This window comes from Hippocampus guttulatus, chromosome 23, assembly GCF_054856545.1.
Source record: "Hippocampus guttulatus isolate MCC_2025c chromosome 23, RoL_Hgut_1.0, whole genome shotgun sequence".
NCBI lineage: Eukaryota > Metazoa > Chordata > Actinopteri > Syngnathiformes > Syngnathidae > Hippocampus > Hippocampus guttulatus.
The window spans coordinates 2,360,152-2,382,222 of record NC_141283.1 but is presented as its reverse complement, the minus strand read 5'-3'; the positions used below and the strand labels follow the sequence as shown (position 1 = coordinate 2,382,222).

The 22,071-nt window shown below is 44.4% G+C and overlaps 2 protein-coding genes and 1 long non-coding RNA gene across 3 annotated transcripts; 2 read left to right on the top strand and 1 right to left on the bottom strand.

Annotated features, from left to right (window-relative positions):
• The first annotated feature begins 215 nt into the window (after positions 1–215).
• LOC147185686 (arachidonate 12-lipoxygenase, 12R-type-like) lies at positions 216–4,106 on the top strand. The gene is made up of 14 exons (XM_086103985.1): positions 216–399; positions 544–748; positions 847–928; positions 1,080–1,199; positions 1,297–1,400; positions 1,543–1,715; positions 1,801–1,944; positions 2,017–2,220; positions 2,661–2,747; positions 2,851–3,017; positions 3,091–3,212; positions 3,352–3,452; positions 3,623–3,793; positions 3,927–4,106. Exons 1-14 carry the CDS (start codon positions 253–255, stop codon positions 4,104–4,106), a joined length of 2,007 nt encoding a protein of 668 aa, XP_085960111.1. The 5' UTR covers positions 216–252.
• Positions 1,119–21,047, bottom strand: LOC147185684 (uncharacterized). Its single transcript, XR_015099427.1, has 5 exons — positions 20,901–21,047; positions 19,431–19,491; positions 14,065–14,167; positions 1,738–1,789; positions 1,119–1,609 (listed from the first exon to the last, which is right to left on the bottom strand). It is a non-coding gene; the product is annotated as an uncharacterized LOC147185684 (long non-coding RNA).
• LOC147185685 (laforin-like) lies at positions 4,959–8,725 on the top strand. The gene is made up of 4 exons (XM_086104254.1): positions 4,959–5,317; positions 5,642–5,816; positions 6,310–6,554; positions 7,086–8,725. The coding sequence occupies exons 1-4, from the start codon at positions 5,056–5,058 to the stop codon at positions 7,361–7,363; spliced, it is 960 nt and encodes a 319-aa protein (XP_085960380.1). The 5' UTR covers positions 4,959–5,055; the 3' UTR covers positions 7,364–8,725.
• Positions 21,048–22,071: the final 1,024 nt, after the last annotated feature.

Sequence of the window (22,071 nt, the reverse complement as noted above, 5' to 3'; positions counted from 1 at the left end):
TCGATTTTGTTTTTCATTCCATCTGCATGCATTTTGCCTACTGAAGACGTCGGCGCTTGATATTTGCATCTTTATATTCAGTCGATTTTTGCATGTAGCATACTGTTGCTCATTTGCAAGGGGTGTGGGGGGGGGGGTTAAAAAGCGATCATTGCCATCAAAAAAGCAGCCAGCTGGAAACCCGGCTAAAACGACTTCAACGCATTGAGTCTGTGGTTTTCGGTATTCCGGGATTGCGACGACTGAGTGAGCATGGCGGAGTACCAGCTGAAGGTAACGACGGGAGGGAGGTCCTTTGCCGTAACCTTTGACCACATACTCATCACCTTGCTCGGAAGCGAAGGCCAGAGCGAGAAAAGCCAATTCAACCACTGGGCTGTCGACTTTATGACCGAGACGGTGAGTTGAACGGCGGCAAACGCGTGAGGGGTCCACGCGTCGATATTTTTGCATTGACAATGACACCGCATTTCTTTCATTTACCGAAAGCACTTTCTGCAACTCTTTTTTTTTTTTTTTTTGCCCGGATGTCTTTAATTCTAGACTGAGACGTACACCATCAAAACCAGTTCGTCTCTGGGGAAGCTTCTCCTGGTGAAAGTCGAGAAAAACCCATGGTTTCCCCTCCCAGAAAATGATCTGTTTTGCACTAAAATCACCGTGACCACCCCAGAGGGAGAGACTCTTCTTTTCCCCTGTTACCGATGGCTTTCCAATCATGACATCGTGGAATTGAGAGGAGGAAAAGGTCAGGTTTATATTCCCAATAATAATATCGGAGCAATTAACTTTGTTTTTGCTACACATTGAACGTACCCCCCCCCCCCCCCCCCGCCTCTCCCTCAGCCATGAAGCCTTTTGAAGACGACCATCCGTTGCTGATTGAGCACCGCAAAAATGAGCTGGCGTCAAAAAAGGGCATCTTCCAGTAAGATTCGCCAAAGGATGCAAGCAAGAAGACATTTTAAATATGGTTTAACCCTTTTTCATGCAAGCTGTCACCCGAGAACCCGATAAGCGGTCCGCTGTAGTAACCGATGTCCCCGAAAGCGTTAAAAATATGACGCTTCTCTTTCTAGATGGGGCTCGTACAACGGTGAGCTTCCCCACGGCAGCAATTTCACAACATCGAACGTCCCCGCTGAAATCCGCATGTCACCGTCTCGAGTAATTGAGGCAAAGAAGTTCTTTTATACCGGGTATGTTTGTTTTTGTTTTTTTGACCATTGTGTCCCACCTTGGTGGTGCTTCCTTCTGAGGAGTCGGGGGTAACATTTGAATGCCGTTGCACTTCAGGCTCTTCGAAGTCTTGCTGAAGGGGATGCTTCGATCGGAGGAAAGTTGGCAAAGCATTGAAGACGTCAAAAATATCTTCTGGATCAGAAGCACGCAAATATCAGGTCGGTTAAGCCCCGCCCCCGCCACTCCCATCTAAACTGTCGTCTATTCCGAGATAACGGGAAGAGAACGTTTTTTCACACGCCAACAACAGCAACATTTCAATACTAGTTGTCATACTCCCTTCATTTCATATTCCTCCAGAGTACGTTTCCGACCACTGGAAGGACGACGACTTTTACGGGTACCAGTTCTTGAACGGCGTGAACCCCTGTTTGATCAAACGCTGTTCAGAACTTCCTCCAAATTTCCCCGTCACCGAGGAAATGGTGAAGCCCTTCCTGGAGAACGGAAGCACTCTGGACAATGAAATGAAGGTAACTGCGACGCGCTACTTACATTCATGATGCCAGTTTCTATCCCACAACACGAATTGCTATGCGACGTCTCCCTGTCACACAGAAAGGGAACATATTCCTCTGTGACCAGAAGGTTCTGAGTGGAATACCGGGGAAACAATATCACGGGGAAAAACTGCCAGTGCCTGCTCCCCTCTGTTTGTTGTACCTGAACCCTGAGAAAAAACTGATGCCGATCGCAATCCAGGTACTTGACAGTGCATCGCGCAATGGTTGACGAATCGGTTGTTGAAATATTTTTCTACAAACTTTGTCGCAGGTGCATCAACAACCCTCGGAGGACAACCCGATTTTCCTGCCAAGTGATTCCGAGACGGATTGGCTCCTAGCCAAGATATTCGTTAAAAACGCGAATATGATTACGCACCAGGCAATCAGCCACCTTAAGAACACTCACTTAGTCTCCGAGATCTGGGCTATGAGCCTTCTTCGCAACGTTCCCGTAATTCATCCCATTTACAAGGTAAAGCTGACATTGGTTTAAACCAGGGCGTGGCAACCCAAAATGTTGAAAGAGCCATATTGGACCAAATACAAATACCACCTGCCTGGCATCCCGTCCTGCAAATAGAAAAGTGTGTCGCATATATATATTTCCCTACCCCATCTTCTATTTTCAAACATTTTTGAAAAATCTCCAAGGAGCCACTAGGGCGGCACTAAAGAGCTGCATGTGGCTCTGGAGCCACGGGTTGCCAGCTCCCGTTTTAAACCCAACAAAACCACGCTGATATATGTTGTTTTGTTTTGTGTTTGTTTTTAGCATGGTTGGGTAGTAGTTGGGTGGTCTGCTCGAAATTCTCTCTGTCAACATGACAGGGTCTCGGTAGCCTTTTATGACACAAATGCAAATTCATCTTCTTTGGAACATGATTTTGGGGGCATTCTTCCTTCTCCGCATAGTTGCTTATCTCACACTTTCGATGGATTCTACACATCAACGCTCAAGCTCGTGAAATTCTGCTGGGGCCTAAAGGGTCGTTTGCATTGGTAAGAATTTGTCATTTGCCTGGCTAATCAATGTACCCAACAAGTTATTTGCATTCTCGTTTCTTCACGTCTGACACGTGTGTCTCATACTGTACGTGACTAGAGTTCACTCGGAGTTGACGGCACGCTCGAGCTCATGATGAGAGGCCAACCTGAGCTCACATACAGCTCGCTGTGTTTACCGGACGACATTCACAGTCGAGGACTCGAGTCCATCCCAGACTACTACTACAGAGATGACGGCCTTAAAATATGGGACATCATCCACCGGTTTTTCTTTATTTATTCATTCGGTGATTCAAGCTGCCCAAGAAACAGACTGTGAATTTCTTTTACTTGGCAGATTCGCGAAGGCGGTGGTGGGTCACTTTTATCGTTCCGACGACGAGGTGGTCAAAGACTCGGAACTGCAAGGATGGCTCCACGAGATATTCACTCGATGCTTTTTAGAGAGTAAATCCTCAGGTATGAACCCTTTCGGGTACAGCGGTGACGACGGTGGATCCAGCTTATCATGTTGCAGACTGAATGAAAGGGTTAAACCACGTTTAATTTGTCAAGACAATGTAAATAGAGATGTCTTTTTGGGGGGTGGGGGTGACAGGATGTCCGGAGACCTTCCAAACTGTTGAGGAAGTAGTCAAATTTATCACCATGGTGATCTTCAGAGTTTCAGCTCAACATGCTGCCATCAATAATCCACAGGTGAAACGAAAGCTCCCGTTACTTTTCAGGGTTTTTTTTGGGAGGGTGGGGGGGGGGGGGGGGGTATGTAGCAACAGGTTTGTTCTTCTTGAGACGAGTTTTGGAACTAAACTGCAATCCAAGATGACAAGCTATGAGCTAAAATGGTTGCTTTTTTTTTTTTTTTTTAGTTTGACTACCAGATGTTTGCCCCCAACGGTTCCTTACTGTTGCGCAAGCCGTCTCCAACCGCCAAAGGACAGTCCAGCATGAAGACCCTTTTGGAGACGCTCCCAACCATTGGCGAGACGGTCATCACGGCAGCAATTCTTTTTGTGCTGACACGGGACTACAGCGATTCTGTAAGTCAATTCTGTATTGTCAAATTGCCAATACTTTTTAACTTGTCAAAGTAAACTCAATTTGGCCACATTTTAAGTTTATGAAACAATCCGAAACAAGTTCAAGTGTCTCTCTGTTTTACGACGCTTGCAGGTGCTGCTGGGTTCCTACCCTGAAGAACAATTCCAAGAGCCTGAAGTCAAGATGATGATGATGATGTTTCAAGCAGAGTTGTCCAGCCTTAGTGCAGACATTAAGGCCAGAAACGCGAAGCTAGTTGTGCCGTACACGTATTTGGACCCGAGTCAAATTGACGCAAGTATCATTAAATAAGAATGAGTACAATGAGGTTTCCTCTCAACTACAGTGCAAACATGCAGTGCATTGAAAACACACACAGCTAAAAATAAGGGCAGCGAAACTGAACTACATAAAAAAAACAAAAAAGACAAATATATAATATTTATAATTATTTATACAATAATAACAGTAATTATTAATATCATTCTATTATATATAACTATATTATTTTATTATAATAATTTTATAAAATAATATATTTATAATATATATAAATTTAAAAATAATAATACATATCATAAAATATATTCTTGCATTCAAAATGATGCAAATGACATTTTTTCTTAGAATAGACCACGCAAATTATATTCAGCATCATTTTCATGTCATCAACCATTGTTCTACTAGTGCATTGAAATGTATTTTTGATGAGGACAAAAAGTTCCTGGACGTGGATAGCTGCATATGGAATATTATAAATGCGCAAACGGCTTTCTATAGAGAGTGATTTGGGTGGTATTGTGACGGATTGCAAGCTGCGTGCAACATATTACCGGTTCTGCTTCTCTGCTTTCGCCTGAGGTCACTATTGGGTCACAGGAAAACCTTGCTGACCCCGGTTTCGTTTTCTTGACCTTTACACGCGTGTAATGAGTTGTCATATCTTTTAAAAGTATGGGTTGTGGGTCTAAAAGTTTCAAATAAAGGTGGATTGCTCGAACCTCTTGGCTTTGAGTCTTCTTGAGGTTTTCAAAATGCCGTATGAGTACTGCTTTAGTGGTATGCGAATTAATCACTCGATCGGAAAAAAAAATGGAGTCCGACAGGTGTGTTTGCAAATGCCACCAATAGTTGGCGCTACTGTTCAGCGCTTCTTGCTTTATTTTAGCCCATCTTTACTTCCGTCAACACGCTTCTAAATATATTTATAGTTTATTTGAAGAGCTGCGGGCCTAACCGCGACTCCGTTTTAAACGAGAACATGTCCATGCCCGGCATGTTGTTCCGATTCGGCGTCATTCTCACTGCGGACTCGCCGCACGTCGAGTTGTTTATTTTGGGCTCGCGCGAAGAAATGGGTCAGTGGGATCCGAGCAAAGCGGTTCGGATGAGAGCCTGTCGGAGCTCAGTTTCGACCCGAGAGCCGTGTCTGTGGCTCGGCGACGTGCGGCTGCGGGAGCCTTTTAAGGACACGCTGTGGTTCAAGTTCATCCGAAGAACGGACGGCCATTACGTTTGGGAAGGTATAACACATGCAAAATAAGCTTCCGTGTATACTACATTTGCATTATACGTCCAATGTGTGTATTTTTTAAACGATCATCAACACATTATTAAAAAACAACCGTTTTTTGGGTACTTGGTTTGGTGTAATTCTACCATTTGACCACACGATGGCAGCAAATACCTAAGACAAAATTTCTCGTCATTTTTTTCAATGAATATAATAATCCTACGCTAAGGCATGTACACGACTATTCTAAACTTCAATAAAAATGCCTCGCAACTTTGCTATGGAAGAAAAAAAAAAAACAACAACCCCCCTATAATACTTCCATTGTCCGCAGGCAACGGGCCGCACCACGACAGAACGTGCACCTTTGACGAGGACAATGTGGTGGACGGCGTCTATTGCCACCCGATCGGCCACTGGATCGAAGAGACGGGCCACACGGACGAGATGAAGCACACCACCAACTTCTACTTTAGCGTGGCTGGTCAGAATGCCATGCACTTCTCCAGGTGACCCAAGAAGGCCGCTGGAGAGTGCCAATCCTTCCGCCAAGCAAAATTGAATGTGACCGATTTTTGTGAAGGATTAACAAACAAAACGGCCCTGCCGACACAGCATTTTAGTACAATTTTACTCCTCTTAGCCGCTCACCGGAGAAATCCTTGCGAGTCCATTGAAACCATTTTACATTTGGGCAAAAGGATCGCCCAAGGTTACTAGGCAACCAGAGCACCCTTCGAATCATTTGTCTGGCAAATAAAGCCACAAAATGTTTTCCTGTATGGATGAATATAACATAAACGAGGGCCTTGAGGAGAATTTGGCACTGGAAATGCTGAAATCTAAATTTGGACTTTCCTGCGTACTGGAAAACCCCAATTTTAAAAAAAAATGCTTCGAAATCCACGCTATAGTTACGGCATAAACGATGACTCTCGGTCTTGCGGGTTATTCTTGGAAAGTCATTTTCAAACTCATCGACTCCCTGCTTGTGGCTCCCAGGGTGCTCCCAAGGCTTTGGCTGGGCAGCTGTCCTCGAGTGCCGGAACACGTGACGATCAAGATGAAGTACGACCTTGGCATCAGCGCCGTAATGAACTTCCAGACAGAGGCGGACGTGATGCACAACTCCCACGGCTGCGGACGGAACCTCGACGAAGCAATGACGCCCGACGCCATGATGCATTTGTACAACCGCTGTGGCCTCGCGTACGTGTGGATCCCCACGCCCGACATGAGCACCGAGGGTAAGCGCGGCGCGGACCTTTGGGGTGAACTAGAACACTGGTGTCAAACTCAAGGCCAGATCCGGCCCGCCAGGTCATTTGAAGTGGTCTCGCAAAAGAAAATCCTGTGTGTCAACTTGCTAAAATCTGTCCCGAAATGTCAAATTCTCATGCGTAATAAATAACGTTGAGGTTTTGCAATCATTTTGATGCCATGTTTACACTCACTTGAACAATAATTGAACAAACTATTATAATTGACTTGACTGATTTTATAACGAGTAATCTATTACTTTTTTGTGGACAAGTAATAATTTGGTGGTTTCACCGTCATAACGGCCCTCCGAGGGAAGACGTAACTCCAAATTGGCCCGAGACTAAAATGAGTTTGACACCCGTGAACTAGAAGGTCGACCTGAGACAAACCACAACTGGACTCCGAAATTGATTTAAAAAAAAAAAAAGTCAATTCACAAGAGCAGCAAAGTCATTTCATGACGTCAGGACTCGACGATACCGCGAACGACACATTCTTCCCGTTCTCCGGCGCAGGTCGCATCCGGATGCTTCCCCAGGCTGTATTCCTACTTCACGGTCTCCTCGAGAACGGTCACACGGTATACGTCCACTGTAATGCCGGCGTGGGGCGCTCGACGGCGGCCGTGTGCGGCCTGCTCATGTACGTGCTGGGCTGGAGCCTCAGGAAGGTGCAGTACGTGGTGACCGCCAGGAGGCCTGTTGTGTACATCGACGAGGAGGCTTTAGTGCGGGCCCGGGAAGACTTCGTTCGCAAGTTTGGCCGACTGCGATCGTCCATCTCAGAAACATGAAGATGGAGATCAAGCGCATTCTTTGTGTTACATGCCGAACTTCTCACAAATGACTCATATGGAGCCTTTCTCGAAGACGCTTCTCATTACTTTTATCATGCGTGCCTTCCGGAAGGCGGCGAACGGGCGAGCGCTTTGAGTCACGCGTGTGCACGACGATCCATATGGATGGCAGCACAGGCTAAAAATAGGGACATACATGCATGCATGCATCGCATGGAAAATGAGCGAATGCTTTTTGGTGTGTGGAGATGAGTCTCGACTATGTGTGTGGCCGCTTCAAGCGCGTCCAAGTTATGTCTTTGGGCTTTTTGTGTTCCCACGGTTTCATTTTGAAGCGATTCGCTTGATTAATGAGAGCATTGATTTAGTGTGATTGAAATGTAAGAATTTTTTTAATATATACTGTATTTAATAAAAATCGAGTGACCGATCTTTGGACATTTAAAATCTAAAATCTAAAACTGGAGATCAAGGATCGCTGTTCAAACAAGTTTATTCAAGGTTCCACTGTCGGCGGCCATACATCTTTTCACGCATTTAAAGCCTACACCTCGGCGCACTCGCCGAGTAGCCAGATTATTTACTCGCCGATTGATTTCAACCAGCTCGTCAAGTCACACAATACGCACGGGCGCAGATTTATATTCATCACCGCGCTTTCTTTTTAGTCTCCCGGTGCGAGTCGTATCATTCGCTCGGTGCAGGCAACGCGCTGAAGAAAGAATCCTGCAATGACTCTTGACTTTGCTCCCAGGCAGGAAGGCAGACAGACACCCTCACATGAACCCACCTAAGAGGTAGGGACTTATCCGAGCGATTTCACACCATCTGAGGCATTATTCGGTGACATGGAGAGAGAGACTGGATACAAATAACATGGCGGCATTCTTGATTGGCTATAAGTGAATGAGCAAAAACTATTTTCCGAGTGTCCCAACTATTTTGTATGAATAAATTGACAAACTTAACAAATAAAAACGAGGTACACATTGCGTTTCGAAAAACAACCAAGCAGCTTTTGGCCTAAGAAATCACCTGTTAGCTTAATGCTAACACATAAAGAAAAACTCCATTGAGGGGCTCATGATTAGCATTTGTGATTTTTTAAATGACAAATTGAAATTACACTAAACCTCTGAGAAAAAAAACAAAGAAGAGGCCAAAGACAAGCCATTGTCCAGCAGCAGCGATCCGTGAACCGACTTCAGCAGCCAGTTGAACCCGATTGCATCATTTGCATTTGCAGTCATTGTTAACGACAATTTGAGGCAGCGCCTCGATGATATTCAATTACAATGCAGCCTTTGTCTCAGGGCACTGTAATAATGACCGCACTAATATATGCAGCCGCTCCGTATCTTCTCCAGACTGTGTAAAATATGAAAAGTGTTTACTGCCTGTGCATAAACGCATCCTCATAATTCCCTTTTGACTTTTCTCTGAGGGGTCCTTTTTCATGCTTCTTTTTTTCTTAAATCGTGGACTTGCATGAAAGGGAAATGACTTTCACAGATCCATTATGCCACGCGCTTCACTTTAATATAAGTGTATGTTATTTTGGTAAGCAGAAGGGGGAGGCGTGAGCAGTTACGCACGGAAGAGGAGGCTAGAGGGTGCAAGACGAACGACTGCAAACATTGATGACTTTCTACTCAATTGATTCATGCGCATTTACCGAGAGAAAGAAAAACGGTGCCAGCAGGTCCTAGTTAGCCCCAAGGGAGACATGAGTAGCTCATGCATATTTGTGAAAGCTTTTTGACTCAACATTGGACAGTTGAATTTGACTCATTTTTCGATTTGTCTGACTGTGTAATCAAGGTGACGAGCTCCAAAGAAGAGCGAATGAAAGCCACGCATGAAAAGTACCAACCGAGTGCCCCACTCATCAATCACGCCAGATGCCAACACCGACGGCGCACTTAACGTGCTAATGATCAGATCAATGGTTGCTAAATGATCCAAAGAGACGCCCCATCCAGGACTGCAAGACAACTGACAAAAATAAAACGAGCGCAAACATGGGCCGGACAATTATTCGAAACTTCATTTTGATTTCGATGTCTCTGACGATATGGAAAACACATTCGCCAAAGGAAACTGCAATCCTCACACTTTTTTTCCCCTCGAATCTGTGCAAAACGGATAGGACAGCTGTGTATGAGCAGACACGTGGCTGCCATTACCATTAGCCTGAACGAGGCGGCACATTCATAAATCACCGGTGGCGACACGTAATGAATCACAAAGGACCGGCTCGCCACGGGTTTTTAACAGCTCTTCCACTTGACGACAGAATTTGCAAGAAAACGTTGAGGCGAGAGCGGCTCATGGCAAAGTGTGTGAATAAATTAGGACTGGGAGGGAGAATTTTTTTAATTTTTTTTTTTAAAGTTGTACTGAGAAGCGAAGAAATAGCATCTACAGTTGTGTACAACGGATACTTAAAGACAGAGGGTGCAGCAACACATGTAGACATACAATTTAATAATAAGTGCAGCCATATATCATGTGTCCTTTGTACATTATGTATCCTATGACTACTGCAGTCACGGAGTCACTTTGCAGTTGCTGTGAGCGTCTTCTTTGTTTGTGCAAAAACGGGTGACGTCAAAGCACAAGCAATATTCAAAATACATTTCGTCAACTTGTAAACGCATTTATTATCAATCGATTGTCAAAAAAAAATAGCACTCAAAAAGGTGCGCTAGTTCAAATCAACTGATGTCATTTAGCACTCGGCATGCTAGCACAAACAATTCATCGGACTCTGCGCTTCGTTCTCACTTTCACTTACGTAGCCGAAATTTAGTGCGGTATGGCATGAAGGCAGAAGAAGTAGTCAACAAATATCAGAATTTCGGTTGTTTGATCGCGTTTAAGCTAGCAGAGAACGCCTTGTTCTGCTTCATATACCTCAGCTGACTCTTCGCATGATTGCCGAGTACCTCCAGGCAACAATCGGAAGCAGATCAGCCCTACTCGGATGTCAAATGTCCCAAATGTCATATTCAGTTAAGTCACCAGACATTTTTAAGAGGGGCGACGGTGTTGGTGACACCTCAACGTTTTCTCTCCGCTGTCAAAACCGCTCAATGCGAGGCTTGTCCATCATGACTTTGCCAATGAAGCATCCGAAAGAACGTTCCCTTCCTTTTTGTCGATCTTTTTCACCTGAGAAGATAACTTATCTCTTTTTCAGTCCTTCGCAGAGGAAGGCAGACACACTCACACACACACGCACGCACACACACACACACACACACACGAATTTCTGTGGTGGAGTTGATGAGAGGGCATGGGGGAATTGCGAGTAATTTCACGTCACATTCTGAGTGGCACGATGCGGCAAATAACAGCCTGCAGCACGTCATGGCGACAGGAGCAAGTCGGAAAATAAGAGCATCACTTCGGAAAAGGTCATCTTTAACGATTTTATGAAAATACGGGGGGTGAGAAAAAAAAGGCAAAGTACAGTACTGTCGTAGTCAAGGACAATGTTACACATTATTTTTGGGAACCTATCCTTATTATTTGATGAATTATTGGTTCACTATTTGTATTTTTTCAGAGAAGCATGAAAAAGCTACAAAACTTGAAACGTGTAAAATTCCTAGCTCGTTTCGAGGTTGTACTTTCCACTCCGACGGAGTCTTTGGCGGTTTGCATCGGCTTTAACTGCAGCGTGGCTCTTATTGTCGTGCCACTTTCCAAATTGCGCGGCTCATTTTGCTCGCCGCCTGCCTGACAATGGGCCCCGATTCCGCCATCCCGCTGCATCCTCTTATCCCCTCGCTCAGTATGCTTCCAACTTCCACTCCCACTTATCTTCTCCCCCGTTGGTTGGAGAGCAGCCGATAGACGGCTCGGTGCTTCATTGACCGAACGCCTCGGCGCCGCCTCATTATTCCGTGTCTGCCCTCGATTCAATTTGGCGTCTTCGCGGCGAGAGAATTGGGAAATGTGCGCCGTACCGCGCTTCGCCGGTCACAGTAAATTGTGTATTTTCCACGGACGCTACGCTCCAACTTAGCTTCTCCAATCCCGGTTTTGATTTGTTACAATGCATCATGATTCCACATGTCCCGTTTGCCTTTTTGTTATATTTTTGAAAAAAAATAGATATATATACTGTATATCTTTTTTGAGAACATACATTTGAGAAGTGTGGGACAAATAAAGGATATCTTATCTTATCTTACTGCATTTCGGCCATTCCTCCCTGCATTGGGGTCCTCACACATGAACACAAAATCCCCCGACACTGAATTAGCTTGCGCGAAGCTAGCAATGCTCACATTCCTTGAAAACAGTCGCCACACATCGCGGTTCACTTTTCATCCGATTCCAACGGAAAAGTCAGACTTGACTTGGCGCCATAAAAATATCAAGGTTTAGTCCCACAATAAATCTTTCTCCGGCAAAGACAGTTAAAAACGATGCTCACTTGGTCACCCTCGGCAAGCAGAGGGGGAGGGGTGAGCAGTTACACACTGGGAGAGGGGGCGGGAGGGACAAAGATGAAAGACGGCAAACACGGATGCCTTTTTGCTCTGTTGATTCATGTGCAATGTCCGAACTTTTTTTTTTTTTAATAAATATGCCATCGGGTCCTAGTTAGCCCCAAGGAAGACGTGATTAGCTCATGCGTATTTGTCGACGCTTTTAGATTGAAGCTCAGACTCAACATTGTCATCCATCTTGATGGATGCGCGGGAATGTGAAGTCATGTCAAAACCTCGACGCAATGTTGTCATCCTTTCACAACAACAACAACAACAACAACAGGTGCATCAGCGTTCACGAGTCCTAATACGAAGTTAATGACGAGACCACAGCGCTTCCTTTCATAAAGAGCCTTCTGAAAATGCCCCCACGGGCAATGTCGTGAGTTGAATCCAATTCCCCAAACGTACTTGAAACACTCTGGTACCGAAGAATAATAGGGAGTCATTTTGGGTAGCGACTCTGCTTATTAATTAAAAGATAAGCGTGATGGTACCAGTGGAATAAAAAAAACAAGTTTGAACAGTGCGCACTTGGGGAACGGATTCGAGTGGAATCGGAAAGATGGCACTTTTCCTTGTCGGGGGTCATGCCGTTTTTCTGCAATGCAGCATAACTCCAAGTGTGGTTTTATTTTTTCATGCCACCTGAGGCAGCCTTTTTAAAGTTTAAAACCTGTCCAGAGATGATTTCTTTCCCAACTATTGTAGCTGTGTGATCAAAAAAACCCCATCACATTTACATATTTGAAGAACGACAATCATCTCAGGGCAATCGTTCCGGTTCCTCTGGGTTTCAAATGTTCAATTTAATCTTCAGATGAACCAACGGCACCTCATTGAAGTCGTCCGGCGAATAATTACTGTCATCCAAATCCATATAACAGGATTGAATAGGGAAGGAAATTGAAAAATGCGGACGCGATCGACTCCGAAACAATGAATCGGCGTTACATCACGGCTTAGGATATTGCTTATATTACACGCCGTGCGGGTACAATACGGCGCGTCAATTCCATCGCCTTCCCACGCCGCGAAAAGCAAATTATGATTTCAACGGGGCCAAAACAACGTGTCGTGCTGATGGCGGTCTGATTAGTTTGATCCATTTGCGCTGCTCGTGAAGCGGGATCAACCAGCGTGGTCACCGCGGAAAAAAAAAAAAAAACTGCCTCTGATTGAATGTTATGTTTAGCGGCAGAGACAACGTGGCTTTCTGATTGCGGGGAGGAAATGAAAAGGAGATCGCTTTGATTTTCCATGGCTGATTATGGCTCGGTTTGTCTCGTAGCAGAGAGACTGATGAGCAAACCAAGCCGTGCCATTTGGAGTACCCGGAGAAAACCCACGCAGGCACGGGGAGAACACGCAAACGCCACACAGTGGAGGGCGGAGCCGGAATCGAACCCGCGACCTCTGCAATGTGAGCTCAACGACTCAATCACCGGGCTGCCTAGTAGAGTAAAATTTAATTTTAATTCTTTAAAAAACTTACAACATACAAACAATGCAGCAATACTCAACGACAAATTAATAATTGAAAATCTGCATTGTACTCAACGGGGCCCAAAAGATGAAAAAGAAAAATGGAGTCACCGCATACAGTGGATTTATTTTTAATTTTTTTACCTGTTCATGCTAATTGGACGCTACTTCGCGGATTTTCATTTATTCCTTTTTTTTAATGAACCTTGGCATGGCAGTTTTGCAATTTGCCCCTGAACACAAAACCCATCTCATCTGGAGTGACTCCATTGTTTCACTTGACTGGCAAATTGACAGTGGACAGGGAGGGGGTGACGGGGTGGGGTGACTATTTTTTTTTCTCCCTTTGTGGCATTGGGATTTTAAGACCCTCGAGGGTGTGATGGCCGGAGCGTCTCGCTCATTTTATTGTTTGTCTGGCTGGTGCTGACATGATGACATGGAGAGTGGAAGGTTGGGGCTACGCACTCAATAAAACAACTCCAAGACCTTGTCAGATCATTTTACGACCGGTTGTTGTTCAAAAATAAATGAATAAAGCGTCACTGCTGCAGTGAAAAGAGGTTGCAACCACTTGACAGAATAAAATTGAGAAAGGAAAAAAAAAAAAAAAAAACTTTTCAGTGAAGATAACGCTCCTCATTGAGCGACCAACCGGAATTGACCTTCATATTAATAGAGTGCCTCGTGACGTTTGCATTGACTCACCCAAAATGTCGGCGCACGCGAAAACAGACGCTTGCGAATCCCATCAGCGCCGTCGTGTCCTTACGAGCATATGCCGGTAATAGCCAATCATGTTCACGCAAGCCTGGTGGGAGAAAGAAAAACGTCGATAAGGGAAAAAAAAAAAAAATCACATTATATGCCTGCCGGAGAGGAAATTAGTCCCAAGTGTGATTATTTTCCAAGAACTGTTGTGGTGTGCTGTTGAATATTAAGAATGAGCCTTCCTGGCGCAACGCTCCTATTGATGGAAAATGAGGCCACCATGTTTGACTCATAATTATTCTTGCAGTCGAAATTTTATGACCGGGAATCATTGACTGGGCACCTCATAAAAAAATGCCGTCTGAACCATTTTGAGGAGTAATATAATTGTGTTTTTTTTGTCGTTAATCCAGTTAACGCGGACTTGCGGGCTATTAGGTGTTGAAGACGACCACTTGGGGGGTCGGGGGGGGGGGGGGTTATGAGACTACATCGAATTAAACGACATCATTGCAGCCTAACTTACTGTATATCGAGATGTGTCAATTTTTTTCTCTTTCATTTGGGAAGCGATCGTGACACTTTTACACTTCTGCCAAGTTGATTCATGTTGTGAAACGATGACGAAAAACTCATCGCCCTCTCGAACTGAGCCGGACTATATCGCATCCCACTCGACAAACGGAATCACTCCACTTACAAAATGAACCAATTTATAAAATAAAGCCTGGCGATGGTTGTTTTTTTTTTTTTTTTGCAGCCTTTCCAAGTTGAAAATTGCATTCTGAGCCCCCCCCCCCCCCACCGCGAGGATTAGCGGCACAAGTAACGGATGGATGGATGAAAGATGTCATGTCGATGTAAGATCTTCCCGAGTGCTAAGATTTCCCTTCCAATAGCACCATTCGCCGTTCAAAACTAGTGAGTCGTGACACTGACGTCCTCCCAAATCCTTTTTGAGGATGTCCTTCACCGTATGCGCCTCCGCTCATTTCCATGCACCGCATCGCGGCGGATTCTTTTTACTTTCCACACCAGCAGCCGGGGAGAAAAAAAAGGGGGGTGTCAATACTGGCTTTTGTCAATGGCCTCCGCTCTCAGCTTTTTCCTGATCTCGGAGCCTCCTTTGAAAGGAGCTTGCTCATGTCGGGCCAGGCGGTGGTGCTTCAGGAGACCGCTCCTTCGGGCAGTTATGGAACACCCCCCCCCCCCACCCCCACCTCAACCTTCTTAATGAACTGCGCTCATTCACGGTGCCAAGAGTCACTGCGCTGTTTCTACGCTGCCGGCCTGAGGAGATTGAAGATACAGACGGCACCTAGCCCGGATGAAGTGGTGCCTTGAGATCAGAGAATAGTTTGGGGTTTTTTATTATTTATCCCCCCCCCCCCCCCCCCCATCAGAGTGAGTTCATATATTTCATTTTGGCTTTTCTTTTTCAAAGTTCAGTTGGTTGCAAGTCATCTTTGAGAGCAGGTTGGCGCTAGCTTTTTATTTTATTCGCTTTTGTCGACAGATATATTTGCAGAAAAACAAAAGCGTACAGGAACGTTTTGAAAAGCGATGCCGAGTGAGTAAAGGAACGAAAGTCAGGAAGGGGAAAATAAAAAAACGAGAAAAAAATGAAAGCCGCCATATCGAAATGATTCTGCTCTGAATTCTCGTAACCCTTTCATGCACCAAAAACGATAACCTGTAACGTGCTAACATTATAGGCCACTGGTGTCAAACTCAAGGCTTGGGGGCTGGCCCGCCACATCATTTTATGTGGCCCGCGAAGGCGAATCAAATATGTCAACTTCCATGATGCTTAGCAAAATCTCAACCAAAATTTAAAATTCTCATCATGTAATAAATAAGAGACATATTGTCAGCCTTTTCTTGTGACCAAACCTCTCATTACAGTAACTTAAACAATAGTTGCATAAACCATTATTGAATTTTTGATGTGTCACAAAGGCCCTCGAACGGAAACGGGAATTAAAATATGGCCCACGACAAAAATGAGTTTGACACCCCTTTGATAGGCTGTCCACTGGACTAACCGCTGTCCCTGAAAGGGTTAAAAACAAAAAGTTTAAAAAAAAAAGAAAAAAATTCTATGTCTCCGATTTTGAATTTGCGTCAGCAACTAATACGTACATCATGCTGGGTTGCATTTAAAAAGTCTACTCCTGAAAATGTCATCAAGTTGGGCACAAATGGCATTTAGAAGCCAATTTGGTTTGGCTAATGGCCGCGAGCGGTTTGACGGACGCTCGGGCATGCTCACGGTAAAGACGTCAGACGTCGCATCGAGCAAAGCGCCCGATCGTGTCTTATTATCTGACCTGGCGTGGCCTCGTTGACTCTGACAGAAAACGACACATAATTGATCATTAAAAAAGTAGCCCTGGTCTGGATTTCATTTCACAGCATCCAATTATCTCTGCGTGGCACTTTATTGATATTAACTTTGGAGTCGGTAGGCTACTTTATAATTCTTGTTTGTTTTTTTAAGCTCCCATCTTTTCAATTTTAGGAGATAAAAATGTCGAGACTGGAATTAAAAACGTGCACAGTCCAAATTGAGACGTGCCCTTGCATAAATCAGTGCCGATTTGTTCTTTTTGCGACATTATTCTGCAGCCACTCCGTAAGAGAACTCATTAGATCAACTTTTCACAAGAGTCAAGTCACATTTATTTTCAGAGCCCTTCATCGCAAACAATCTGAAAGGGCTTCACGTGCCCACAGTTGCCCGCAAATATTAACGACAACCCCCTGACCTTAACCCCGAGTCGCAATATGAACAAAATTGGATTGTCGGGGTCCCTTATTGTTCTTTGAGCGACGAAAGGTTACAAACAGAAATCTGATCGTTATTTGTAAGAGTAATCGTAGATGGCGTATGGCTCTCTACTTTTAGATCGATCATCAACTTACTAGTGTGACTTCGTTTACGTACCTAGCGCGCAATCAAATTAGCTTAGCATGCTGAAGAGGGCAGCTTGTTCCTGTTCGGAGCCTTGACGAGTGGCGAGCAAAGTTCTTTTCAACCCTGCTTGACTCCGAGTCTCTCTTTGGGTTTTAAGATTTGCCTTCAGGGTGCGATTGCCTGCTGGACGTGATATTATTTGTCGGCTCTTGAATACTTTCATCGGAAGAGGATACTTTCTCTTCAACATGGCCGCGTCACGCCTGAGCTTGTCTAGTAGCACCACCTCAGTAGAAAACATTGGTCGTGTATCAGTTTGTTGAGCGAGACGTCAAGGAATTAAAAAGTGCCGCAGTGACTGCGAGGACATTTGAGTCAAATTCTCTTGTCGTTTTTAATACGAAAAGACTGAAGATAAGATTTCCTCAACATTCTCGAAGCATATAAATGGTGAAAAGCATCCTTAGCAATGCCAGTCTCCCGCATCTGCGTCGGCACGATAGCATTGTTGAAAATCCTCAAACGTTTTTTTTTTTTTAGGAATTAAAAAGTCAGCGGATTGTTCATGGGGCAAGCCAGCCAAAGGGAGTTTTAACGAAGACGCTTGCGGGCAGTAAGTAATGATGGATTTTGGCCCTCTTTCATGGAAGAAAGTTGGACTGGGAAGGCGACCAGCGCCTGAGGCTTTGTCCAGGCGTGACCTAAAAATCGTCATTTGCTCTGACAACTGGTTTTATAATTATTATTATTATTTTTTTTTAAATTGTCGGTAGTTTGAGCAAAAAAAAAAAATGCAAGTGTTCCAACTTGCTCCCCTCTCGATTCGAAAAGTCGACAGCGGCGATGATGAACAGCCGGAGAGATTCTCACTTGACCAATCTCGGTTGCCATAGAACGGTGTCGGCCAACTTAGCGAGGGATTTATTCAAGGTGTGTAAGCCAAAGTTCAAGAGTTTGGCTTACACACCAAAGTTCAAACGCGTGAAACTAAAAAGTTTCACGCGTTTGGAGATGCCGTCTGAAGATCTCATTCCCCTATTCCACTGATGGAAAGGATTCATCCTCACTAGCCGAAGAATGACAAGCCAGACAGGTAATCTCGGGAGAGTCAACGAAAAGGGCACTCGATTTGTCTCTGCGGAGGCCTTGTGAGACTTTGTACGAGACTTAAGATGTAGTTTCGGTTCGTTTTGGGGTTTCAAAAGCAACCACATTTTTATTTGTATTGATTTTGAATTGGGGTTTTTTCCCCACAATTTTTGTGGTGCTGTTGTACCCCCACCCCAAAAAAAAACAGCAGGAAAACTAAAATGGGGAAGAACAGTTCAATGCGATTGCTCCTCATTTGACTACGACATAGCTCTCAATCATAGATTTCAGAAACAAAATCCATAAATTCACTTCGCGGGCTCTTCAAGTCATTGCAAAAAGCAGTTTTCTTCTGATTTAAGCAGGTCAAATATGAAATGGAGCTCGGCGGCATTTCCATTTCGCAGCCCTTGGCGATGCTGTGCACGTGTTACACACACGCACACACACACACACACACACACACACACACACACACACAAAAGTACACAAACACCTGGATCCAGACGCCGCATTTCCCTGAGAGAGGAACAGAGCAGGATAACAACAACAATATGTAATGCGCTGATGCCAGACATGAGATAAATTGGAGAGCTCCTCACACAGATTGAAAACGTGTACTTGGTGTCATCTTTGTGTGTTTTCATTCTCGGTCACACTGGGGGGGCGGCCGGCTGAGGAAGCCGCACTGATATTTGGTATATTTATTTGTTTAGGGGCGCCCAGTGGATTTATTCTTATTGAGTTGGAAGATTTTTGGTTGATACTTTATTCATAAAGCCTGCGCCTGATTCCTGTGTCCTTTTATTTGTCCTGTATTCATTTTGTCCTACCTTTCAACCAGGATGCGGGGGGAGGGGGGGGGGGTTGAGGTGATGCCAATCCAAAATGATTAGAACTCTGATTTGGACTCAATTCAAGTCGAGTAACAAAATTGTTCCATTTGATGTTCATTTATGATCAATAGTTTTACACACAGCCTTTTGAGAAACCATGGCCCTTTGTGTGTGTGTGTGTGTGTGTATATTAGCTCCCAAAGCCAAGCGTGTGTTGTGACATGAACAATAGGCAGCCACCGAGCGCCAGCTCGGATCTGTGACGCGTCGCTCTTTTGGGACATTTCCCGGCGCGTCCGTCTGTGCAGAGGCCTCGGAATCACCGCTTTTAGTGTCAATAAATGTCACAATGTGTCTCGGGTGTGCTTTTATAAGTTCACATGCATGTGTTGCCATTGTGGGATTCCAAGGCTCGTTTCTTCTGTCGCGAGCATTTGTCACCGCGTAAAAATAGTGGTGTCTGATTGTCTTTGCAGTGGGTTATAAACCTGAATTTCACAGACACGCTAAGTGAAACCTACCTGTTAAAAAACTCGACAGCAGTCCCTCACATGCTCGTGGTTCGGCAATAGCAGAAAGTTCCTGGGAGGAAAAACAAAACCAAACTTTTTTTCCCCAATGCAGTTATTATGAGAATCATTTTTTATTATCTATTTCTAGGCTGTTTTAGTCCCTATCTCATCCGCACACGGTACCCCCCTCCCCCCCATAAATATATTTGCCAATGGCAGTAAACGGTTGGATTCCAATTGACAACATAAACGACAATGGCAGTGAATGAGTTAATTACATGCCTCTCTTCCGGTAGAGCTCAGTGCTGCCACTCATGATGTGGCAAAACGTGGTACTACATCAAAGCACATTAGTCTCAATTGAAACTTGTTTATTTACTGTAAAACCCCATTTTAAAAAATTCTTAAAATTGGTGATATGGTCGGGGCTCGAAGGAAGAATGGCGATACATCGGCGAACATGGTATGGAAAATTAATAGATTGATTATTTGGCGGCATCGACGAGCACGAGAGGGACGTACGGGCAATGTTGTTTCGCCTCCGGCTGAGGGTTTCTCATGAATAGCAAATCTCGAATGTAACACATGCAGGCGAACGGCTTGCATACACCAGCAAGTAAATGGAATGGCAATCACTCTCAGCCTGCCGCTGCGCGGTCAATATCAATTTCATCCAGGCTGCAGAACAACAAAGGTGTACTTCATATTTCCCCGCAAATATTTCGGCAACCCCCGCCCCCATGCCCCTTCGAGTCAACGAAAAAATTTGACGTGTGTTAATTAAAGCTCACTCTTTTGTATTTACAAGCGCTTTGGATGGTGAGATTGGACGCGCAACGTCCCGGGCGCCGGCCCGAGAAGCTGCTGCGAGCAAAAGGTCTGCGCGGTAATGAAAGTGCAGGATGCTGAATGATTCCCCCGCGCACCTCCAGTAGCTCCCAGCTCACACACAACAATTTGACTTTGTCTGCTTTCATTAGCGCTTGGCCCTAAACCCGGCATCATACTACACGCTATCCGTGTTTGTTTTAACAATTAAAATGATACATGCTGTTTATGAACGAATTTTATGGAGCCGCGTGCTGTGATAAAAGATGAAGAATAGCGAGGTCAGGAAATTGGAGTGTACAAGTGCAGTGGAACTTGTGACGTCAATCCATTTCGGGATGCTGGCAAACTTTCGAACACGTGACGATACTGTATACTCAAACCTGACCTGATTATTGATATGCGTGTACCATGACTTTTTTTCCCCAGCTTTTAGCAGCTCACGAGTGGGTGTGTTAGCTTAAATTTCCTTTTAGTATCCGTTTTTAAAAAGTATGAAATGTATTGAAAACGACAAAAACAAATCACATATTTCTTATAATTATAGTTTAACTACGAAACCAGCCAGTGGCTAAACGAGCGCTCGCGCTAACACACACACACACACACACACGCACACAAGTTTGCAAGTTTCCAATCTCGGCGTTTTACCTTTTTTTCCCCTCGATGTTTGTAGTTGCTTTCAAATGTTCGAAGCAAGGGTTCAAAATAAGACAAACCTTCCGCTGTCTGTTACTGTATTTACTTTTGATTGGTTCCACCTGCCACGTAAATTCAAGCAGCAGCTGTGCGGTACGTCTTTCCGGTCTCTTGTAGTTCTTCAGCCATTTTTGTAGTTCCTTGACTGCACTTGTAAAGCGTCAGTCTGACCACACTTGTTTTCCGCGTTTTATTTCGTCCAAAATAGAATGTAACGCATATTCTGCTGCTGATTCATAAAACACAGAATAAGGTAGAAACAAACGATTGTGTGTTAGCGATGAAAGAAAAGACTAATCGTTCAGTGGGTGGATTCCTTCGTCAAAAATCACAATACACTGAAACCTTGAAAGATCAGTCAAAGAACATACTTTTTTTTCTTTGCTGCAATATAATAAAGTGTATAAGAGCACACCCGCTACAGTGGTTGGCAATGTCAGAGTGTACACAGTATAAAAATGTGACAAAAATAATATGTTCAGCACAATAATTTTTTTCCTTTTATGTTCATAAGGATACAATGTTCTGGTGAGGTGTACTGATTTATATTCAGAATTGACATGCATTGTTTTCCAAGGACTTACCGTAAGTAGAGAGTACATTTGGCACCTCACGGCTAACATTTAATGAATCGTTCTTTTGTGGCTGCCTCTTTACTCAACATCCGCATCCTTCACCTTGTGCCGGGTTATCCTCCACACCACCAACACACCCAGCGTGCCAAAAAAAAACTTGGGCTCGTATGGGAACAGCTGTCGGATGGACAGCGCCAGCAAAACCGATGCCGCTGCATGAAGGGCAGCAAATAAATAACTTCACCTCCAGCGTCTCCAGCCAAGAACTGACCAGTCATGGCCCTTTAGGGGACCAGCAGATGCCATACAAGCCAAGACCTGTGTCCATTCATCCACGCTGCTCTTAGTGGAGGGCAACAAAACCAGGAACTTATTATCTTATAAATAAAAGGATGTTATTTTTGCCATTGTTTCTCAAACTTTGTCAAAAAAAATTTTTCTCTACATGGAATGTGTAATATTACAACAATTTAAGATAGCGTATTAATTAATGGCCACGAGTGAGCAATAATGATGAATTCTGTCGTTGCAAACAATAACAGCATGCG

Bases quoted from the DNA above. Each gene is read 5' to 3' on its own strand.
- LOC147185686 (XM_086103985.1), top strand. From the start codon at position 253: ATGGCGGAGTACCAGCTGAAGGTAACGACGGGAGGGAGGTCCTTTGCC. The intron at 2,221-2,660 runs GTAAAGCTGACA...TTCTCCGCATAG, and splicing joins TAATTCATCCCATTTACAAG to TTGCTTATCTCACACTTTCG. The intron at 2,748-2,850 runs GTAAGAATTTGT...GTACGTGACTAG, and splicing joins CTAAAGGGTCGTTTGCATTG to AGTTCACTCGGAGTTGACGG.
- LOC147185685 (XM_086104254.1), top strand. From the start codon at position 5,056: ATGTCCATGCCCGGCATGTTGTTCCGATTCGGCGTCATTCTCACTGCG. The intron at 5,817-6,309 runs GTGACCCAAGAA...TGTGGCTCCCAG, and splicing joins AATGCCATGCACTTCTCCAG to GGTGCTCCCAAGGCTTTGGC. The intron at 6,555-7,085 runs GTAAGCGCGGCG...TCTCCGGCGCAG, and splicing joins GCCCGACATGAGCACCGAGG to GTCGCATCCGGATGCTTCCC.